The following is a 20,361-nucleotide window of genomic DNA, read 5'->3' as shown; positions in this document are numbered from 1 at the left end:
CTAATTTATAAAATAAAATTAATCTATACGTAAATCATAAATAATTTTAAAAAAAAATTATATAAAATATTTTTTACAAATTAACTTATATTAGTTATGTATTGCTGAATACCGAATGAACATTAGTCATTTGATTTGTCAATCAATGTATTAAATTTACTAATGATCGTTTTTATTTTTCGACATGGTAAGACAAATTTATAGTGAAGATTAATTATAATCAAATGATTTATCACTTTCTAAACAATGTTAAGAGAGTATTAGGTTTTCATGTGCTTAGGAAAGTTTCTCTAACCAGAAAAAACTAATAAAAAAATTATAAATAGAAAAAGATTACAAAGATAAAGATAAAAAAAGGTAATGATTGTTCAAATAAAACAATGACCTAAACATATTCACTTCAACTAAATGCATTTGCAAGTAAACTCCTAACCTAACTGATAGAAAAAAAACAATAAAAAGACTGAAGAAGGGTGACGAAGGAGATTTTGATAAACTAGATTGATGTTGTAAGAAAATTTCATTTAAAATTTCCTTTTCTGAAAAAGGATTTCTATACATTTTTATTGAGAAAGTTATCTCACAAGTCTTTTTATGCCATCAATCAAAAGCAATTTTACTGTTAATTAATTCAAATCATATTTTCAGTTTTACTTCTATGGCACATGTTTTGTTTGAGAATAATGGTTAGGATTTCTCAAGCTTCCACATCTTCCAAGAAATCAAATTACCTAAATAGTTTCATAGTTTTTGAAAGGTATTGCTCACCTGTGTCTCAAAGACACTAATGAAGAAAGTAAAAATAAGAAAACTTTTTATTAAAAATTATATTTATTTTAGCACTTTAGCTAGTGTCCCTCCAAGACTAGTTATCATTACTTCAAAATGTGACAACTAAGAAGTCTTTACCATAAGGTTTTCTTACCTTTTTCTTTTATAATACCATAATTTGTTCCCACATTCTTCAAAATGTGATATTAACTCCCCACCAAAGCTTTTGCACTGTTCACAGTATGCTAACTTGAGATAACTGTTTGCATTGCCATAAATAATTGATAGTGTCAATGATTTCATACATCAGATGAGAGGCAAATATTAGTAGCACTGGCAGATATTGCACTCTCCATTATTTTAACCATGATGAGAGATTCACCAATTCAATAAGCAAAATCTAGAAAAGTTCAACACATGTTGTGGAACATCATAGGCAGGTTCATCCATAGCAGAAAATTTGTTCATCAGTGGCGGATTGAACTGGCTTGACACAACATCTACCACAACTATATCATTAGATAAACGAATGTCACAACATAAAATGTTGAGCTCAAATGCAACCAACAAAGATAGATGGACAACTAGCTAGATGCACCCCTATCCTTGTTCAAGGTTTCCTTTATGAAGTTCACAACAACAGAGGCTAATTCATCTTGGTGATCAGTATATACATGATCAGCTCCCTCTATGATATGAAACTTGTGATTGGTTAGGATCTTGTCAAACTCAAGTGCAGCTGCAGCTGGGACTTGGATGTCTGCACTACCATGAACTGTAAAGATCCTGTCATTTATTATACAACCATTCATTATGGAAATTTCATAACTTCACTGATAAAAACTATCAATTTTCCTCAACAAATTATCATAACTAATGTTTTAGTTCTTTAAATCCATTCCTAATTACTAGTCCATACTCCATACAGACATAAACACATTATCTTGCATATTGGAAGCATGGACCAAACATCAAATTACATGGATAAAGATTATCTCCTCCACTAGTTACATTCTCAACATCACTAATCTTTTTCTCAGTATCCTGATATCCTCTTCCAGGTTCATAGTAATTGAATGATTTACAATGCAAATTTCGAAACTGAAATGTCTGGAAGGTTATTATGCCTTTCACTTTTTACTGAAGCAATAAAAACTGGTACTATTGAAGAAAAGAAAAATGAGAAAACTAAGCATTAAAATAGTGCAACTTATAAATTCCATTTCCTATTTCATTTATCCTTGCAAATATGACAGACTTTGATTTTGTATCCTTAAAATATTTTGTTGTTTTAATCTTTGTAAATGTTTTTTTTAAACTGGTTTCTATTACTAATTGGTGAATCATTACCATCCTCATAAAAACTATTTCGTTATTTCTCATATTTATTCTTCAGTGTTAACTTACAAACAAAAATCTTTCAAATCAAAATTTCTAACATGAAATTTTAAAATTTGGCAGAGGCATGCTCTTGAAGGCAAAAAACTTAAAAAGTTAAAAATGACATGCCTTAAATGTCATCTGCCATATATACCATTATAACCTGCAGTGTGGATGATTAAAATAAAACTCTGTAATGAAGAAGAAAGGGTGAAGAAGAGACTCACCTGCATTCTTTGTCAATATGCAGACATTCTTGAAGCATACTTATGTTTAATCGATCCTTCAAACTTTCCTCAGTTATACGATAATTAATGCCTCCTGCCAAAGTACATGTCATGAGATGTCCTCAAGATCACAAGTGATATTATTTTCTCCAAATTTTTCCCAACAACATTACCCAAAAGAGCACAGTGTTCCAAACAATTACAGAAATAGCTTGGTATTGATTCCAAAGAACCAAATTCTGGGAGTTATTTTTACACTTGTCGCTGGAAAACCAACTAGAAACGAATTCAATACTTTGTATTTTTCACTAATAAATTTATATAATTTACCTAAATTTTCAAGTTCAATTACAAAATAATTAAATTACAAATAGATATTTAGTTCGATGATATCAACCACAAAATTTATTTGTACAAAATTGATTTACAAAAAAAAATTAACCACAGAATTCCATATTTACAAATATACTTAAACACCACAAAAATTAAAAGTATATTTTGGTTATCGTATTTGTAATCACTTAAATTTTAAAAATATTCATATTTTTATTTAAATAACCAAAATACATAACACGTTTGTAAAATGACAATTTCAATTAATACAACCAATATTCCATTAATTTCAATACAATAAAATTATTAAATAAAATTAACTAATTTCAATTTTATTTGCTTGGACATTAATTTCTTAATTTATTTAATTTTTTAAATTTCTTTCATTTTCTGTTTTATTTAATTTTTATATACATTGTCATTATTAATAAAATATTATTAAATACAAAATTATAAACACCACTTAATTTTTAATTTTATTAATTTTAAATTGATTTTTTTGTATTTTCAGGTTTTTAAAATAATTAAAAAAAAAAGAAAGTTAGACCATAATTTGGTTTCGGAACCGAACTCTAACCGGCTGTTGCCTAGTAAAGTAAAAACAATTGCCAAAATTTTGTTTTCTGACGACAAAATTCTAAGTACCTACAATAAATCATGTTATTTCCGTAATTATTTAGTTGGGAAAAGATTTGGCATATATTATTTCACACTCACAAGAAGCGTTATATTAAAGCAAGATGATAAGATTGATGCATTTGGAACATTGTATCAAAGATTGGAAACTAAAAGAAGGGCTTTTTTCTTCATTAAAATACTGCAACTTGTTTCGTTTATTGCAAAAAAAGGATAAAAAAAATTATTTATGACTTTGGCGTGCTTGTGTCACGACATTGAAAAGATCGTGTTCATACCACATCACTTCAGTTTTGATCTAGACATATACTAAAGTCATGTCATGATATGATTACTTTAGTTCAAAATATTTAGAAATGAAATTGTGCATGGTTGGCAGAACGAATTTGTATCAATTTCAATATTAAATAAAAATAGTTGAAGTCATATCTAATAATTTTAATTATTTTTATTTAACATTGAAAGTCTTATCACATTGTATCACTTCAACTTTGTAATGGTTATGGAAAAGTTTATGATATCAGCTTTGTATTAATGGTTGTGGAAAAATTTATGATATGAGCTCTGTATCAATGGTTGGTTGTGGAAAAGTTTATGATATGTGAAAATTTTAAAGTATAATGTAGTTTATATTATTTTACTGGAAAAAGGTGTGATTAAATAGAATAAAATAAGAAGATCATTAAGTAAAATAAATTATATTGAAAGTAATAATAATATTGTTTTTATTATATAAAAGAAATAAATTATTTATGTACTATGTGTTACATTATGAGGTTGTTATTGTGACTCATGTTCTATATTAGGAAGTGGTGTGATGTAATCCAAGTTTTTGGTTGATGGAAGGTATGGCGTGGCAGTGAAATGATGTGAAGAGAAAGGTACCGAATGGAGGAAAAGGTGCAAGGAATCGTGAGAGTTGAAGGTGCAATGAAGGGGAAAGAGAAGGTCAACCTTCCCTTTAGAGAGAATGAGTGTTCAAATTCAGAACCGTTCATTCATTAATTGCAAATCTGAATACATGAGTGGATTTTAGAATATTTATAGATAAAGGTAGCTTGTTCCTTAAACTACCATTACTCTAGTTAAGAAAATTCGCCCAAGCGAACCCAATCTTGCTCAGGCGAGATCACTCTAATAACGTTAAGCCTTTTTTCGTGCAACTCGCCCAATAACGCCCAGGTGAGAAGTCAATTAAACAAAGCCCAATTAGGTTAAATAAGAGGCTTGAGGCACAACCCTAGACATCATTGAGTGAATTGAAATTCAATTGGGAGAATAAAAGGTGTTAGAAACCCTAGAGAAGAAAGTTGTCAAGGAGAAACATGTTAGATATTCTTTTCTTGCTCTCCATGCTTGTAATAGCCAAAATGAGTGGCTAATTTTACCCTTTGGGATTGAGAGTAATATGTTCAAACTTTTATGTATTGAGGTGATATTTAAATATAATATTTTGTTATTGATTAATGATTGATATTGTAATTTTATTTGTAATGCTTGTTTCTATGATCTAGATCCTTATATTTGACTGAAAAGTACTTACAAGTTTTTGACCCAAATGATAATGCTTAACATATTTGAATGCTAGGAATAAATTTGAAATGTTAATTGCTATCAACGTCTAATTGTAATGATAATAAGTTTTTATAAATATGTGATGAATCGATAGTTAGGAGAGTCACTTAATAATTTTATATGTGAGGAATCGATATAAATGATTTTTATACGAACATCAATATCAATCAAATGGTAAAATATAACGCTAATCAAAATACAAAAGAGTAAGAAGGATGAACCTCAATCTCAATTTTCCCAATTGAAGCGACAAACTCTTTGACTTATTTTCTTTTTAGTTATTACAATCATAACAAACTCCAAACAAACTTTATTATTTTTTTTTCTATTTAGTGAATCTTTTACTTGATTATTCAACAATTCCTTGTGGGTTTGATATCTCTCCTTAGGGACAAATTATTACTTCTAACAATACGGTGCGTTTGTCGTAAAATAAGTCATCAAGTTTTTGGCATCGTTGTCGAAGAACAATTGAATTTTTTAGTACAAATTCTTAAATATTGTGAATATCTTAATTGTTTTTGTTTTATTTATTTATTTATTTTATTTTTGTGTATTGTTTTATTTTTGTTATTTTATTTTAATTGCAATTTTTTTCAGATTTAATTTGAATTTATTTTATTTTATTTTGTTTAATTTTCAATTTTAATTTTTTTTAAGAAAAAATTATTCTGTTACTGTGAGTGAATCCTTGTGCTAATCCTTAATTTAGATGTCTTATATGATATTAAGAGGTCAAATTCCCAAAGACTAATTATTATTTGAAGCAGAGATTTAAGGGAAACTAAAGAAACAAAAAGACAAAGAAAAAAGAGAAACAAGGCGACACTAGAAAGGAATCCTCAACCACTTCTTTTTTTCACACTAATATTATTTAGGAGGAAAGCAACATGACAAAAGGGCAAGCACCACCCTTTCGAAGAACACTTGGAGATTATGTCATGTAGTAAGGCCCTAGACATTTTTCTAGTACTTGTAGTACTTGTGTTGAAGATGGGAAGCTTTGATGTATCAAATCCTCATGGAACCTGAAGTTGTGCTGTGTTTTAGGTTTGGGTTTAGAATCTTTGTAAGATCAGTTTTGATTCCTACAGAAAGCTTGTTTCAATATGTTTTAAAGAACTAAGTGTTTTTTCCATGCAAAGGGAAAAACAACCGATTAAAGTTTCGAGACAATCGGTTGTTTGTCACTTAGCTGACAAAGGAGTTTTGAAGCTATTTTTTGAATCAGTTGTGTAACTGTTGAAACCATTCAACCGGTTATATCGTGGTTTCAACCAATTAAAAGTAAATTTTCATAACAGTATTTTGAAAACCTGTTTTAACTTATTCAGTTGTTCAAATCTGCCTTAAACGGTAGTTTTTCAAAGGTTATAAATATAGCCTTTTTTCAAAAGTTTCACGAGAGAGAAATATAGAAGTTTTACACTCTGATTTGAGATCAAAAAGAGAGATTACAATTTGTTTGTGAAAAGGAGTTTTTCAAGTTTAGCAAGATTGCTTTTGAGTTTTGCTGTGATTCAAGAGCTGATCATAGGGCTTCTGGTTTACTTATTCCATGTGTTTTCTACCCTGTCTTAGTTTCTTGTAATTGTTCATATTACATTCTATAAACGTGTTTGTAAAATCCTGTAAAGTCGGTGTGATTTTGGCTTGAGGTGTGTGCTGTGTTCAAAGAGGGTGAGTAGGTCTTGTGGTTTCAGGATCACCTCTTTGTGGGTGTTTGTAATCTGTGTTTGGTTACATAGTGAAACACTCAGTGGTTTGACTGAGAACTGGATGTAGCTCAGGGATTGAGTGAACCAATATAAACATTGTGTGTAAATCTCTCTTTCTCGTCTCTCTAACTGTTTGATATTTTTGTTGCCATAAACAACCGATTAAATCGTGTTTTAACCAATTGAAATTCTGATATTTGTTTCTGTTATACTATTTGATTGACTTGTTGGAATGCTTATCTGAGTTGATTGATAAAGGTTCATTCTAAAGTAAAGTAATTTTGAAAATCTTTTAAAAACAATTCACCCCCCCCCCCTTTTGTTTAAGCCATCAATTATAACACCTTGGAGATGAAACATGTTTTCCTTAGTCTCATTAGTACCCATCAATTTACAGGGATCATGATGATCCATATACACATTTGTCTACATTTTATGAATTGGTGGGAACAATGGGCTCTCAATCAAGTGATATTAAAATTGTTTATATGCGCTTGTTTCCTTTTTCATTGGTAGGAAAGCTAAAGAATGGCTTAAATCACATCCAAATCAAAGTCTCACTAGCTGGAAGAATGTAGAAGAAAAATTTCTACAATTTTTTTTCCAATATCTTGCTTCATCAAAGCAAAGTCTGATATTTCTATGTTCAGACAAGAAGCAAATGAAGCCCTTTGTGAGACAAGAGAGAGATTCAAAATGATGCTGAGAAAATGCTCAAATAATGGGTTTGAAGACATTGCTCAACTGAGCATATTTCATAATGGTCTAAAATCTAATACTAAGATGCTCCTAAATGTTGCAGCTGGCAACACAATGATGACCGTTGATGTGGAACAAGCGACAAAAAATATTGATGCATTTACATCAACAAATTATTAAGCCTAACATGATAGACAAGGTATTCAAAAGATAAGGTTGTTAGAGTTGAATACTTTAGATGCATTATTGGCTCAGAATAAAATTTTGACACAACAAATTAAGACATTAATTGCACAAATGGCTAAATTGCCCCCAACAATTACAAGTTGTGCAATCATCTCAAAGCCAGAGTCAACTAATCAGGTGTGATTTTTTGTGGAGGTGATCATCCCAGTGGTCATTGTTCTTATCAAAACAATTCATCTGAAGCATAAGTAAATTACATGGGTAATAACGGAAGGCAAGGTGGTTTCTCTAACAATAATAATTACTCTCAAGGTTGGAGAAGCAATCAAAATCAAAATTTTGGGTGGAAACAAGATAATGGTTCATCCAATAAGCAAGGTCCTTTCCAACAACAACAACAACCCAATTATCCTTCGATTCCTGAAAGGATGAATTAACTTGAAGATACCTTGGAGAAATTCATGAAGGCTAATATGGTCAGTCACGAAAATAATATGACGACAATCAGAAATATAGAAACTCATGTGGGACAAATTGTAAAACGGTTAGCAAAGCGACAAAGTGACAAATTTTCAACCAACACCAAGATCAACCCAAAGGAGCATTGCAATACAATTGTCGCGGAACATGGTAAAATAGCAGGAGAGAGGGATGGTGATAATGTAGTAACTGAAAAAGAAGAAAAAAATGAGATTGAGGGAGAGAGATATGAGAAAGAGAAAAAAAAAAGGTGAGGAAGAAAAGATAGAGAAAGATGTTCTTGAAAAAAAGATATATAATATCCTCATGCTCCTTCAAAAAAGGAGAGAATTTTTTGATAACTTGCTCCCTAAAAATTATTTTGCAGCAATGCCGAAGCAAAAGTCAACATGTGAGGGAGTTATAAGGAAGAAGTGTTATTTTGAAGAAAGAAGTGTAGAGTTGGAAGTTGGATGCAATGCCATTATTCATAAAGGCTTGCCTAAAAAATCCAAGGACCCAAGAAGTTTTAAACTTCATGTGTCTATAGCTTTATCTGTGGACAAGGCCTTATTGGATTTGGAGACAAACATAAATTTAATTCCTTTCGCAATGCTGAAAAAAAAATAGGTGAAGTGGAGATTAAACCCATCAAGATGCAACTACATTTAGCAGACAGATCAATCAAATACCCTTATGGTGTGGTTGAAGATATTCTTGTTAAGGTGGATAAATTCATATTTCCTATGGATTTTATTGTGATGGACATGAAAGGAGACGAGGAAGTTCCCTTGATACTTGACAGACCTTTTATAAAAACTTCTTATCATTACGATTAAATGTTGATAGCAATTAGCATTTCAAATTTATTTTTTGCATTCAAATATGTTAAGCATTATCATTTGGATAAAAAACTTAGAAGTATTTTCCAGTCAAATCTAATGATTTAGATCATAGAAACAATCATTACAAATAAAATGACAATATCAATCATCAATCAAGAACATAATTTTATATTTAAATATCACCTCAATACATAAGAGTTTGAACAAATTACCCTTAATCCCATAGGGTAGAATTAGTCACTCATGTTGGCTATTACAAACATGGAGAGCAAGAAAAGAAGATTCAACATGTTTCCTTTGACAATGCTGGAAAAAAAAATAGGTGAAGTGGAGATTAAACCCACTAAGATGCAACTACAGTTAGCAAACAAATCAATCAAATACCCTTATGGTGTGGTTGAAGATGTTTTTGTTAAGGTGGATAAATTTATATTTCCTATGGATTTTGTTGTGATGGACATGAAAGAAGATAAGGAGGTTCCCTTATTACTTGGTAGACCTTTTAGGAAGACTGTTAGACTCGTAATTGATGTTGATAAAGGAGTTCAAGTTAAAGCTAAAAATGATGGGGTAACTTTTAATTTTTTTAAATGGTTTAAAAAATTCTAATGCATGGAAGGAATGCTCACAAAGAGATGCAACAAATGAAGTCTTTCCTACTAAAGAGCAATTGACCTGTCAAAGCCAATTGAGGAAGTTATACATCACTAAAGTTCCAAGACAAAAGAGGAAAATAAAGTCTAACAGGAGATTATTGTAGAAAAAGATGAATATAGACCAGGGCAACCCATAATGTGTTAGAATTAGTGACCTAAACAAAAGGGGGTGAATTGTTTTCACAAGATTTTCGCAAAGTTTGGAAGTAGAATAAAAAGTTCTGAAAAATCAACCAATTGATTTTCTGTTCAACTCAATAAAATTTCTGATTCAAGGTTATTTATGAAAAATCAACCTGTTGTTTTCTCAAAACAACCGGTTGCTTATACCAGCAAAATATAAAACCAAGTTAAAACAGTTTATAAGAGAAGAGATAGAGAGAATCACAAAGAGGTTTATACTAGTTCACTCTTAACCAAAAGCTACATCCAGTTCTCAGCTAACCACTGAGAATTCACTATGTAATCTAACCTATATTACAAAACACACACCAAGAGTGATGATCTTGAACCCCTCAAGAACACACACCACTCTTTGGCAACACCACAGTTTCCAAAAACACTTTTCTGAAACTGCCTTACACAAGAACACACATACATTAATTTCACTCATGAGAATATGTATCTAAACCCAACTAATTCAATATAATGTTCAAAGAAGCATTTTATCAGACACCTCATGTGCATTTCCAAAATTGAGTTTAATGAGTGATTTGAACCTTATTAACCATCCAAAATCAGAATCAGGCTACCAAAAACATCCACCAATGTTATGCAATCACAATTATAACATAAATCCAAGATAATCATCACAAACCCTAAAATCCCAAAAATTGAAATAAAAAACATTAATCCATGGGTTGAAAGAGAAATTAAGGCATAAAATAGATGTAGAAATACTTACACAACACAATTTGAGCAAGGGATTGAACTTGGAAGATAAAAAATTGATAATGAGGGCAATTTTAAGCTAGCAAAATCGCAAGGTAATTCTCACCAAGGGTTTCTGAAATTGGGGGCAAATGAACCTTTTCGTGTGTTTTTAAAAAACATTGTAAGTGGGATCTCGCTTGGGCGTGATATATCTCGCCTTGGCGTGACATATTTCACCTGGGCAAGATTTCTTTTGAGAGCCCCCAACTTTTCGTGCTCATCTTGCCTGAGCGCGATGGATCTCGCCTGGGCGAGATTGCTCTAGAGAGCATCCAATTTCTCAAGCTTAACTCGCTTGGGAGTGGAGTATTAGACTTGGGCGAGATTCCCTGAAGGAAATTTTGCAATTATTTTATGAAAAATAAATCTTATCCTAACAACAAAATAAAATAATAAAAATGAAAATAAGAATATTGGATTGTCTCCCAGCAAGCGCTTTATTTAACGTCGTATAGCTTGACGTCTGTTTTTATCAAGGTGGATGACCTTTTTGTTGCTACAATTTCCTGGTTACAACTTTTGTTTGTCTTGAACATGGGTCTCCAAGTTCAATTGTTCCACCAATCTTGAGTTTCTTGATAACCCATAATTTTGACCCCTTCTTTTTCAACCCTCGTTTCGCCTCTCTAAACATTATGGGTTGCCCTGGTCTATATTCATATTTTTCTACAATAATCTCTTGTTGAACTTTATCTTCCACTTCTGTCTTTGAACTTTGATGATGTATAACCTCCTCAATTGACTTTGACATATCCAATTGCTCTTTAGTAGGAAATACTTCCTTTGTTGCATCTATTTGTGAACATTCCTTCCATGCATTAGAATTTTTTAGATCATTAAAAAGATTAAAAAGTTACTACATCATCTTGAGCTCTAACTTGAAGTTCTCCTTTATCAACATCAATTAAGAGTCTAACAATCTTCATAAAAGGTCTGTCAAGTATCAATGGAACCTTCTCATCTTCTTTAATGTCCATCACAACAAAATCCATAGGAAATATGAATTTATCCACCTTAACAATAACATCTTCAACCACACCATAAGGATATTTGATTGATCTCTCTGCTAACTGTAGCTGCATCTTGGTGGGTTTAATCTCCACTTCACCTATTTTTTTCAGCATTTCCAAAGGAAACGTGTTAGATCTTCTTTTCTTGCTCTCCATGCTTGTAATAGCCAACATGAATGACTAGTTCTACCCTTTGTGATTTGGAGTAATTTTTTCAAACTCTTATGTTTGATGTGATATTTAAATATAAAATTATGTTCTTGATTGATGATTGGTATTGCCATTTTATTTGTAATGATTGTTTATATGATCTAGATCCTTAGATTTGCTTGGAAATTTCTTTCTAAGTTTTTGACCTAAATGATAATGTTTAACATATTTGAATGTTAGGAATAGATTTGAAATGTTAATTGTTATCAACGTCTAATCATAATGATAAGAAGTTTTTATAAATATGCGAGGAATCAATATTTAGGAGACTCTCTTAATAATTTTATATGCGAGGAATTGATATAAATGATTTTATATGGGCATCAATATCAATCAAAAGATGGAATATTACCATGTTAATCAAAATACAAAAGAGTAAGAAGGATAAATCTCAATCTCAATTTTCCCAATTGAAGCAACAAACTCTTTGACTTGTTTTCTTTTTAATTATTACAATCATAACAAACTTTGAACAAATTTTATTATTTTATTTTCTATTTAGTGAATCTTTTACTTGTTTATTCAACTGTTTCTTGTGGGTTTGATATCTATTATTATGAACAAATTATTACTTCTAACAACACGGTGCACTTGTTGTAAAATAAGTAATAAGTCATTCCACATTGTTAGCCAACTTGCGTGATATTGTGGTCAATATGGATCAGTTCCTCCTCTCATGTCCTCTTTGTTCAACTAATCTAAGTTTAATGGGTCGGTTGGAATACTTTGGCAAAACCTAAACTGCTGCATAACCTGGTCAACTTAATGTATTTCAACTGTTGCAAAGCATGTAAGAAGAACAATCGTCTGACTTACAAGAGAAATATGAATGGTAATCAAATGAATAAGTTGATTGTGATGATAATAAGTCCACAAGAACATTCAAGAAATTTGTTGTTAGCACGAGTATGTGGTAAATTATGACAAAATGTATAATAGTAACATGGATAGTTAAAGTCGAGAATTTGTTTGGGTTGTAAGTGATCAAACGTATCACATAATTGAGTAAATGTAGTGGTGGACGTGTTGGTCCTTTGCACAATATTTATGTTAGACTTAAACACCACAATGGTTGAAGTGTATGGTAACGTCAAAGTTTATAAAGGACAACAAAAATTAAAATAACCTTTTTGCAATTGAGAAACCAAGACCTGCAACAATATCTTCATCACTTAATGACCAAAGAGGTAGACAAATTCATGTAATGCGGTCCCAAGTCTAACATTGTAGAAGTAACATCCAACCTCTGATATTGTCTTAATTGAAATTTATTTTGTGATCTAGAGCACGATACAAACATGTGAAAACACCTAACCCCAAGTGTAATGATGCAATCCTAGCCTAGGATTATATCATGTAATTTGATATGTTATTAAGATTAGTTAATAATAAAAGATACATAAGATAAACTATGTGCATTAATAAACTTCCAATCAATGTTAATATGTGTGCTCGTACATGTTTGTGTTGGAGACGCAACAGAGACTTATCGACCGAAAGTCTTTGATTATATGTCACTAATGTTTAAACCTATACTTTGAATGTAGTAAACACAAGTTCCATAAAGTAAAAACAAATTACATATAATAAACATAGGTTAGATATAGTAGACAACAATTGCATATAGTAGAAACAAGTTGCATATAGTAGAAATAAGTTGCATATAGTAAACATAGGTTACATACAGCAAAACCAAGTGGCATAAAGTTGACATAGGTTGCATATAGTATAAATATATTATATACAACCTATTTTTACTATATAGAACCTATATTTACTACATTCAAAATATAGGTTAGAGCATCAATTGCCTATAATCAACGAATTTCAGTCGATAAGTCTCGATTGTGTCTCCAACATAAACATGTCACTAAGGCAATATGGAAGGGTAATGAAAGACTACTTCAACCTAGACGACATGCTATTTAGGTTGTCAACCATCATAACAGACTTGACGAACAAGTAAAAAAAATTGTATTCATCATGTCGAATTTGACCAGTTACTGATAAGTGTCATATTTCTGTAATATTTCATATTAAAAGACAAACACTTATGAATATTTATTGATAAAATAACTATAATTTAACCATTTTTTACACATTTTGTGATTATAATATGAATAAGAACGATTTATTCCCAAATTTGTGTTAATTTCAAGATTCTAGGGGAAAATAAAGATGAAAGAGCTAAAGGAGAATAGGCAAGCTGAAAAGGAAAAGCTAGAATGCTTAAAAGCTCTCCCAAACTCGCCTAAGCCATAAGCACTCCAGAGGAACTCACCCAAGCGAGATCACTCCAGCGAAGTTAGGCTTTTTCTCGTCCAACTCGCTTAAGCAAGTTGTAGCTTGCCTAAGCGAGAAGTCACTTAGCCCTAGCATAACTAGGTTAAATATGATACACGAGGCATAACTCTAGACATAATTGGGAGAATAGAAGGTGATAGAAAACCCTAGAGGAGGTAACCGTCAATAAGAAACATCCTGAATCTTCTTTTCTTGTTATCCATGCTTGTAATGACCAACATGAGTGGCTAATTCTACGATTTGAGATTGAAAGTAATATGTTCAAATTCTTATGTATTGAGGTAATATTTAAATATAATATTATGTTCTTGATTGATTATTGGTATTGTCATTTTATTCTTAAAGCTTGTTTTATATGATTTTAATCCTTAGATTTGGCTGAAAAGTACTTCTAAGCATCTAACATAAATGATAATGCTTAACATATTTGAATGTTAGGAATATATTTGAAATGTTAATTACTATCAACATCTGCTTGTAACGATAAGAAGTTTTTCTAAATATGCGAGGAATCGATATTTAGAAGACTATCTTAATAATGTTATATGCGAGTAATCAATATAAATGAATTTTATATGAGCATCAATATCAATCAGAGGTAGAATATTATCATGCTTTTCAAAATACAAAATAGTAAGAAGGATGAACTCAATCTAAATTTTCTCAATTGAATCAACAACTTTTTACTTTGTTTTATTTACATTCTTGCAATCATACACAACAAACTTCCAACAAACTTTATTATATTATTTTCTATTTAGTGAATCTTGTACTTGAAAATTCAACTGTTATTTATGTACACTTACGGTAAAATAGTCATCAGTTATTGACTTTGGCACATATCAAGATCAACCATCACTTGGTCATAACTTAAGTGAAGAGGTGGAAAACAGAAACTCACACCTTTCATCTCCCACTAGGAGAGCCAACAGTGACACTAGAAGACGTGGCAATGCAACTTGGTGTTCAATTAATTGAGAATTAATCACTGGTGTGAGTAATGTTGACCTGGTTTCCCGATGCTAACAATTGTTAGTTTCGGTGTCATCTGCAACTATAGTAAAGGGAAATTCAATAAAATCATTTGGTTCAACAAATTTTTTCAGGAAGTTTCAAATGATGTAGGTTATGTTGTCAAAACACAACATACACGAGCACACATTAATGTTGATTGGAAGTTCATTAATGCTTGATACATCAATCAAAAGACTCCATCTTATGTATATTTTATTATTGATTAACCTCAATAAACGTGTCAAATTATAGTTGGGGCTCAATTGTTTATCGTGCTCTGAACCACAAAATAGATTTCAAGCAAGACAATATCAGAAATTGCATGTTACTTCTGCAATGTTGAATTTGGGACCGCATTACATGCATTTGTCTTCCTCTTGAGCCATTAATTGATGAAGATATAGTTGCAGACCTTGCTTTTCCACTTGTAAAAAAAATATTATTTTAATTTTTGTTTGTTCCCATATAACAAACTTTAATGTAACCATACTTTGACCATTGTTGTGTTTAAGTCTAACATAATTATTGTTGATGTAAGATGGTTTCGGATGATGCAAAGGACCAACACATCCACCACTACAGTTACTCAATTATGTGATAAATTTGATCACCTACAATCCTAATAGGTTATCCGACTTTAACTATTATACATTTTGCCATAATTTACCACATCCTCATGTTAACGAAAAATTTCTTGACAATTCTTATGGACTCCTTATTACCACAATGAATTTAGTCGTTCAATTACCATTGATATTTCTCCAAATCAGATGATTGTTCCTCTTATATGTTTTGCAAAAATTGAAGTACATCAAGCTGATCAGGTTATGCAACAGTTTAGATTTTGCCAAAGTATTCCAACTGACCCATTAAACCTAAATCAGATGCACAAAGAAAACATGAGAGGAATAATTGATCCACATTGGCCACAATATCACACAAGTTGACTAAAAATGTGGAATGACTAACATAACCGTGTAATTTAAGTAATTTAGTTCACGAAAATGGTCACTTGCGTGGTAATACACTACACATGCAATGGTACATTGGACATACTATCTAGTGCATAATGCATTTACAACTTACGGTTGATGATGATGATGTAAGTTCATTTAACAATTCATCCTTGTTATTGTAATTTTATTCAAACTAAACTAACACATTCTTTTCCATCGGCACGACACCTACAGCAACCTGAACTTTAGAGCCCCCACAACTATCATGTTGGGTCTTCTTCAAATGTTCAACAACAACCTTTTGGTCAACCAAGCGAAATGTTAAGATATATGAACTATCAAATTTTTGTACCAACAGATTTCGTCCAATTTCACCAATTTTCCATCGCAACAAAACATGTTTTCTAGTCCATCAAACATTTTTTGTACTTTCACAATGACACCACCATCAACATTCCATCCAGTATCATCAATGCATTGTTAGCATTGTTATCGATCTACAATGCCTTCACACGGGTTTGATAATCCACCCAACGATAACCAACCACAACACAATGATAATGGTCCAGAACCACCACCTCCTATTACTGAACATAAGCCACAATGACAGCCTCAAAGTTAGAGAAGAAGACCCCATGTGGCACATCGTCTCATAAATAGTTTGTTTCTTTTTTGTAATAAAAACAATGTTATTGTTACTTTCAATATAATTTATTTTACCTAATGTTCTTCTTATTTTATTATATTTAATCATACTCTTTTTTCTCGGAAAAATAATATAAACCACAATATACTTCAAAAATTCCACACATCATAAATTTTTCCACAACCACTAAATTAATACAAAGTTGGAGTTGTACAAGGTTGTGACACTACTTCATTTAATCCTAATCAATTTTTTTATCAAAGTTGCCCCAATCATGCACAATTTCAACCCTAAATTAAACCACAGTCGTCCTACCATGACATGAATTTGCTGTACATTCAAATTGAAACTGAAGTTACTGAAGTTGTATGGCACGAGCACGACTTCTTTCAAACGAAGTCGTGTGCCATCGAGACACAACTTACCCAAAGTCGTAAATAAAAAAATTTCTACCCATCCTCGCAATAAACGGAACAAATTGCACTATTTTGGTACAAAAGACCCTAGAAGAAAGATCTCCAATTGGTTTGAAGAGTAAAGGAAGTTTTGTTTTGAAAAAGAGTGAAGAGGGAAACAAATCAATGAAAGGCTCTGAACCTGCTCACTCTAGAAAATGCAACAAATAGCAAGTTAAAAGTAGAGAAACAAATATATGAAGCCCAGATATTTCAAAATTATCTCTTAAAAGCACATCTCTACATCAATATAAGCATTGGAAGAAATGGCTGATTAAGTAGCCAGTTACCTGGTGCTGCCTTCAACTCAATGAAACCTTCCTTCCTGATTCTTTCCAGAAATTCTTTTCCATGACGACTTACAAGGCCTACCTTCAAATCATGACTACCAGAGAGGTTCACAATTGTTTTAACATCATGATATTTTGATGCATAAAGAATAGCCGCATTAGCTCCTGCACCAATATACATAAACCATTCAGAACAATTTCAACATGCATACAAACTTTCTAATTCAGAGTGACAGAATTTGTTGACTTCTTTATATTGATAGAAGTTGGCAAGGTTTGCTAAGGGATGTGTTTTAAGCCCTATCACAAATATGCAGCAACTTTACTAGTATTATTCCTTTCTGGTGGATACAGATTAACACAGCCATCACAGACATTACTTTACAGTTTAAGGCAAGTAATAAAATTTCTCATAAATCCTCTCTAAACATACCAAGATAAAAACTACTCAAGTTTCATTTTAGTACTTCTGTTGACTAGCTCAGTAGATTAAGAAACAGTTTTTTTATTCAGAGTATGAACTATAAACACATGCAGACGTGCTTTAATTTTCAGTCAGTAACAATCTACAGATAGGCAAAATTATTATTTATGTAAGAAACTGTGCTGTTCTTATCCTATTGTTTCATTCGAGATTTCTGTCCCAGCCAAATCATTGTTGCCCATAAATTACTTATATCATTGGTAATTAGAAAAATACTGACACAAATCAATTGCCTTAGTGTATCTGGTGGCTTCTTTCTACACATCTTGTCATTCGTAGAATTTCATCAATACAACAAACCTTTACTGTGCCCAACAATAGCAATAACTGTCCTGTTTGCTTTGAGAAAATGTTGGGCTACAGCATGTATATCATCAGCTTCCCTCCAGTAACCACCAATCTCAAATGAACCTTCACTTTCCCTGGAAGGAAAACTCAATAGCTAAATCAAAGTAAACAGTTAAACAGAAACACTAGTAGTCAGGATTAGATAGCAGAAGATTAATATAAACATAGCAGAAATGGAGGAAGGAACAAGTGGCTGAATATCTTGAATTGAACACCAAGATTACAGAATAATATGCTCTAGGTTTTTATCTGTAAAACAGGAAATTTACCCATTTCCAGTGAAGTCAAACCGGAAAGAACTGATTCCTGCATTCTCTAGAGCAGCTGCGAGATTTGTCATGATAAAGTTTTCCTGGAGATAGGAAAAATAATTAAACAATGAGAGTAACTGAATCAAGGCATTTATATGTACATCCATGGGTTATGGAATCAGATGTCACATTAATTTCTGACAACATTTGCATCATAATAAAAAAATTGTGGGTTCATAATTTACAAAACAGAAAAAGTAACCTTCGAAGCTTGACCCCCATGGCATAGGATAACAATCTCTTTGGTTCCAGATTCATGTAAGATACCTGCTAGTTTATAGCCATACTTGTTTTGTATTATGACTTTCTGCTGCAGAAATGCTGACAAAATAATTCAACAGTTGTAAGTCAATTTCTCTGATATTGATTGAATATTCAATATGCTACTGTTTTTAACCATTATAATTAATTTCCAATACCACACAAAACGATTATTGGCAGCTCATTCTCTAACACAATCTTTCCAACATCTACTAAAAGTTTAAATTTATTAAAAGTTATAAAATTATTAATGATAGCCAACAATAAAGAATGTGTTCAAATTTTTTTAATTTCAAATATTTTTTTCTAACAACAGAACATGTTAAAAAAATTATTTTGGTATGCCAAAAGTACTAATCATTTAAGTCGAGATCTGTAGTTTATAAAACTTCTCTTGAAACGCCTAGTTGTCTGAAACACAGCATAGACAGAGTGGTTGTGAATATTTCCATTCCATTGCATGTTATTTCTTTTGGCATGTGAAGGCTATTTGGCTTAAAATTAGCTGAAATCCTGGAATGAAACTGCTACAGTGAGGTGAAAAGGGGAGAAGTCCCTTTACTGTGAACATAAAATAAATTTGGTTTGTATGGTATGCAGTGTGATAAAAATTGAGAGACAATCTTCAATAAACTGGAGACTGAACATGCAATCAAGAATATTCAAACTTGGAATTAGAAGGTTCGCTGTGAGAAAGAATTGGCAAGAATGCAATTGATAAGAAAAGAAGACAGGAACAAGATCAGATGCTTAGCAATTTGGGTAAGATGATGCGATGCTTCCACCATCTCACAGGCAATTTGCTTGCATGCACTGTATTTTCTTCGTAAATTAAGAAAAAAAAAGTGTTCGAAAAGTTAAAGAACACCCACAAACTCTTGACATCAAGCTCTTATCAAATCAACTTCAAAACAAATAACTTACATGGGTTTTGTGCCATCTTCAAGTTCTGGGAATGCAAAATTGCTTTCAGGCTGCTTGCGAAAACCTCTCTTGAATTTGAGTTACAGTGCCGCAAAGGCTGTTTTTTTATAACTCAACCTCTGACCCTGTGTGTAATGCCAGAAGGGAAAACATTATTGTCTGATGTAATGGTCCCAATTCATCTAAGAGGACAAATAGTCAAATATTACTCCCTCCTGTGTTAACTTTTGTAAAAATTAATTAAGATTCCCTCTTATTGGTTTAAATTTATGAAGAGTTACAACATAGATATTAAACTCAGAACACCAAAACTAATGATTTTTAATCAATTTGGCATATAAACAGAATCAGTTACATATAATATTGGCAGATTATTTATAACAGGGTTCATGTACTTCACTTAACTATTCTAACGGTTCAATCAGTCACTACTTTGAACATTGATTACTGATCCATTTGTATAACATTAATTTCATCAAATAAAAGAGGATGTTTGAAAAATATTGCTCTAGTATTTTTCATTAACAAAATTAATGCACACAGATAACATAATAAAAAAATCAAAATAGAATTTTTTTTTCCATTGCATAATGGGCTAGTTTGTTTAAATTTAAAATAAATATTTCTGAAAGTATTTTATAAGAATTGCTTATTAAAAAACTAGAAAACTGTTTACTAATAAGACAACTACATAAATAAACATAAGTTTATTTATTTTATTAAAAAATAT

At 31.3% G+C, this 20,361-nt stretch overlaps 1 protein-coding gene across 1 annotated transcript; it reads right to left on the bottom strand.

The window, feature by feature from the left end:
• Window positions 1-1,017: 1,017 nt before the first annotated feature.
• Window positions 1,018-19,935, bottom strand: LOC137807223 (uncharacterized). The gene is made up of 7 exons (XM_068607729.1): window positions 19,632-19,935; window positions 18,649-18,767; window positions 18,405-18,487; window positions 18,088-18,209; window positions 17,304-17,468; window positions 2,379-2,472; window positions 1,018-1,557 (listed from the first exon to the last, which is right to left on the bottom strand). Exons 1-7 carry the CDS (start codon window positions 19,645-19,647, stop codon window positions 1,356-1,358), a joined length of 801 nt encoding a protein of 266 aa, XP_068463830.1. The 5' UTR covers window positions 19,648-19,935; the 3' UTR covers window positions 1,018-1,355.
• Between the last annotated feature and the right edge of the window lie 426 nt (window positions 19,936-20,361).

Source organism: Phaseolus vulgaris, chromosome 3 (genome assembly GCF_000499845.2).
Source record: "Phaseolus vulgaris cultivar G19833 chromosome 3, P. vulgaris v2.0, whole genome shotgun sequence".
In the NCBI taxonomy this organism is placed as follows: Eukaryota; Viridiplantae; Streptophyta; class Magnoliopsida; order Fabales; family Fabaceae; genus Phaseolus; species Phaseolus vulgaris.
This window is presented reverse-complemented; position numbering and strand designations above follow the sequence as displayed.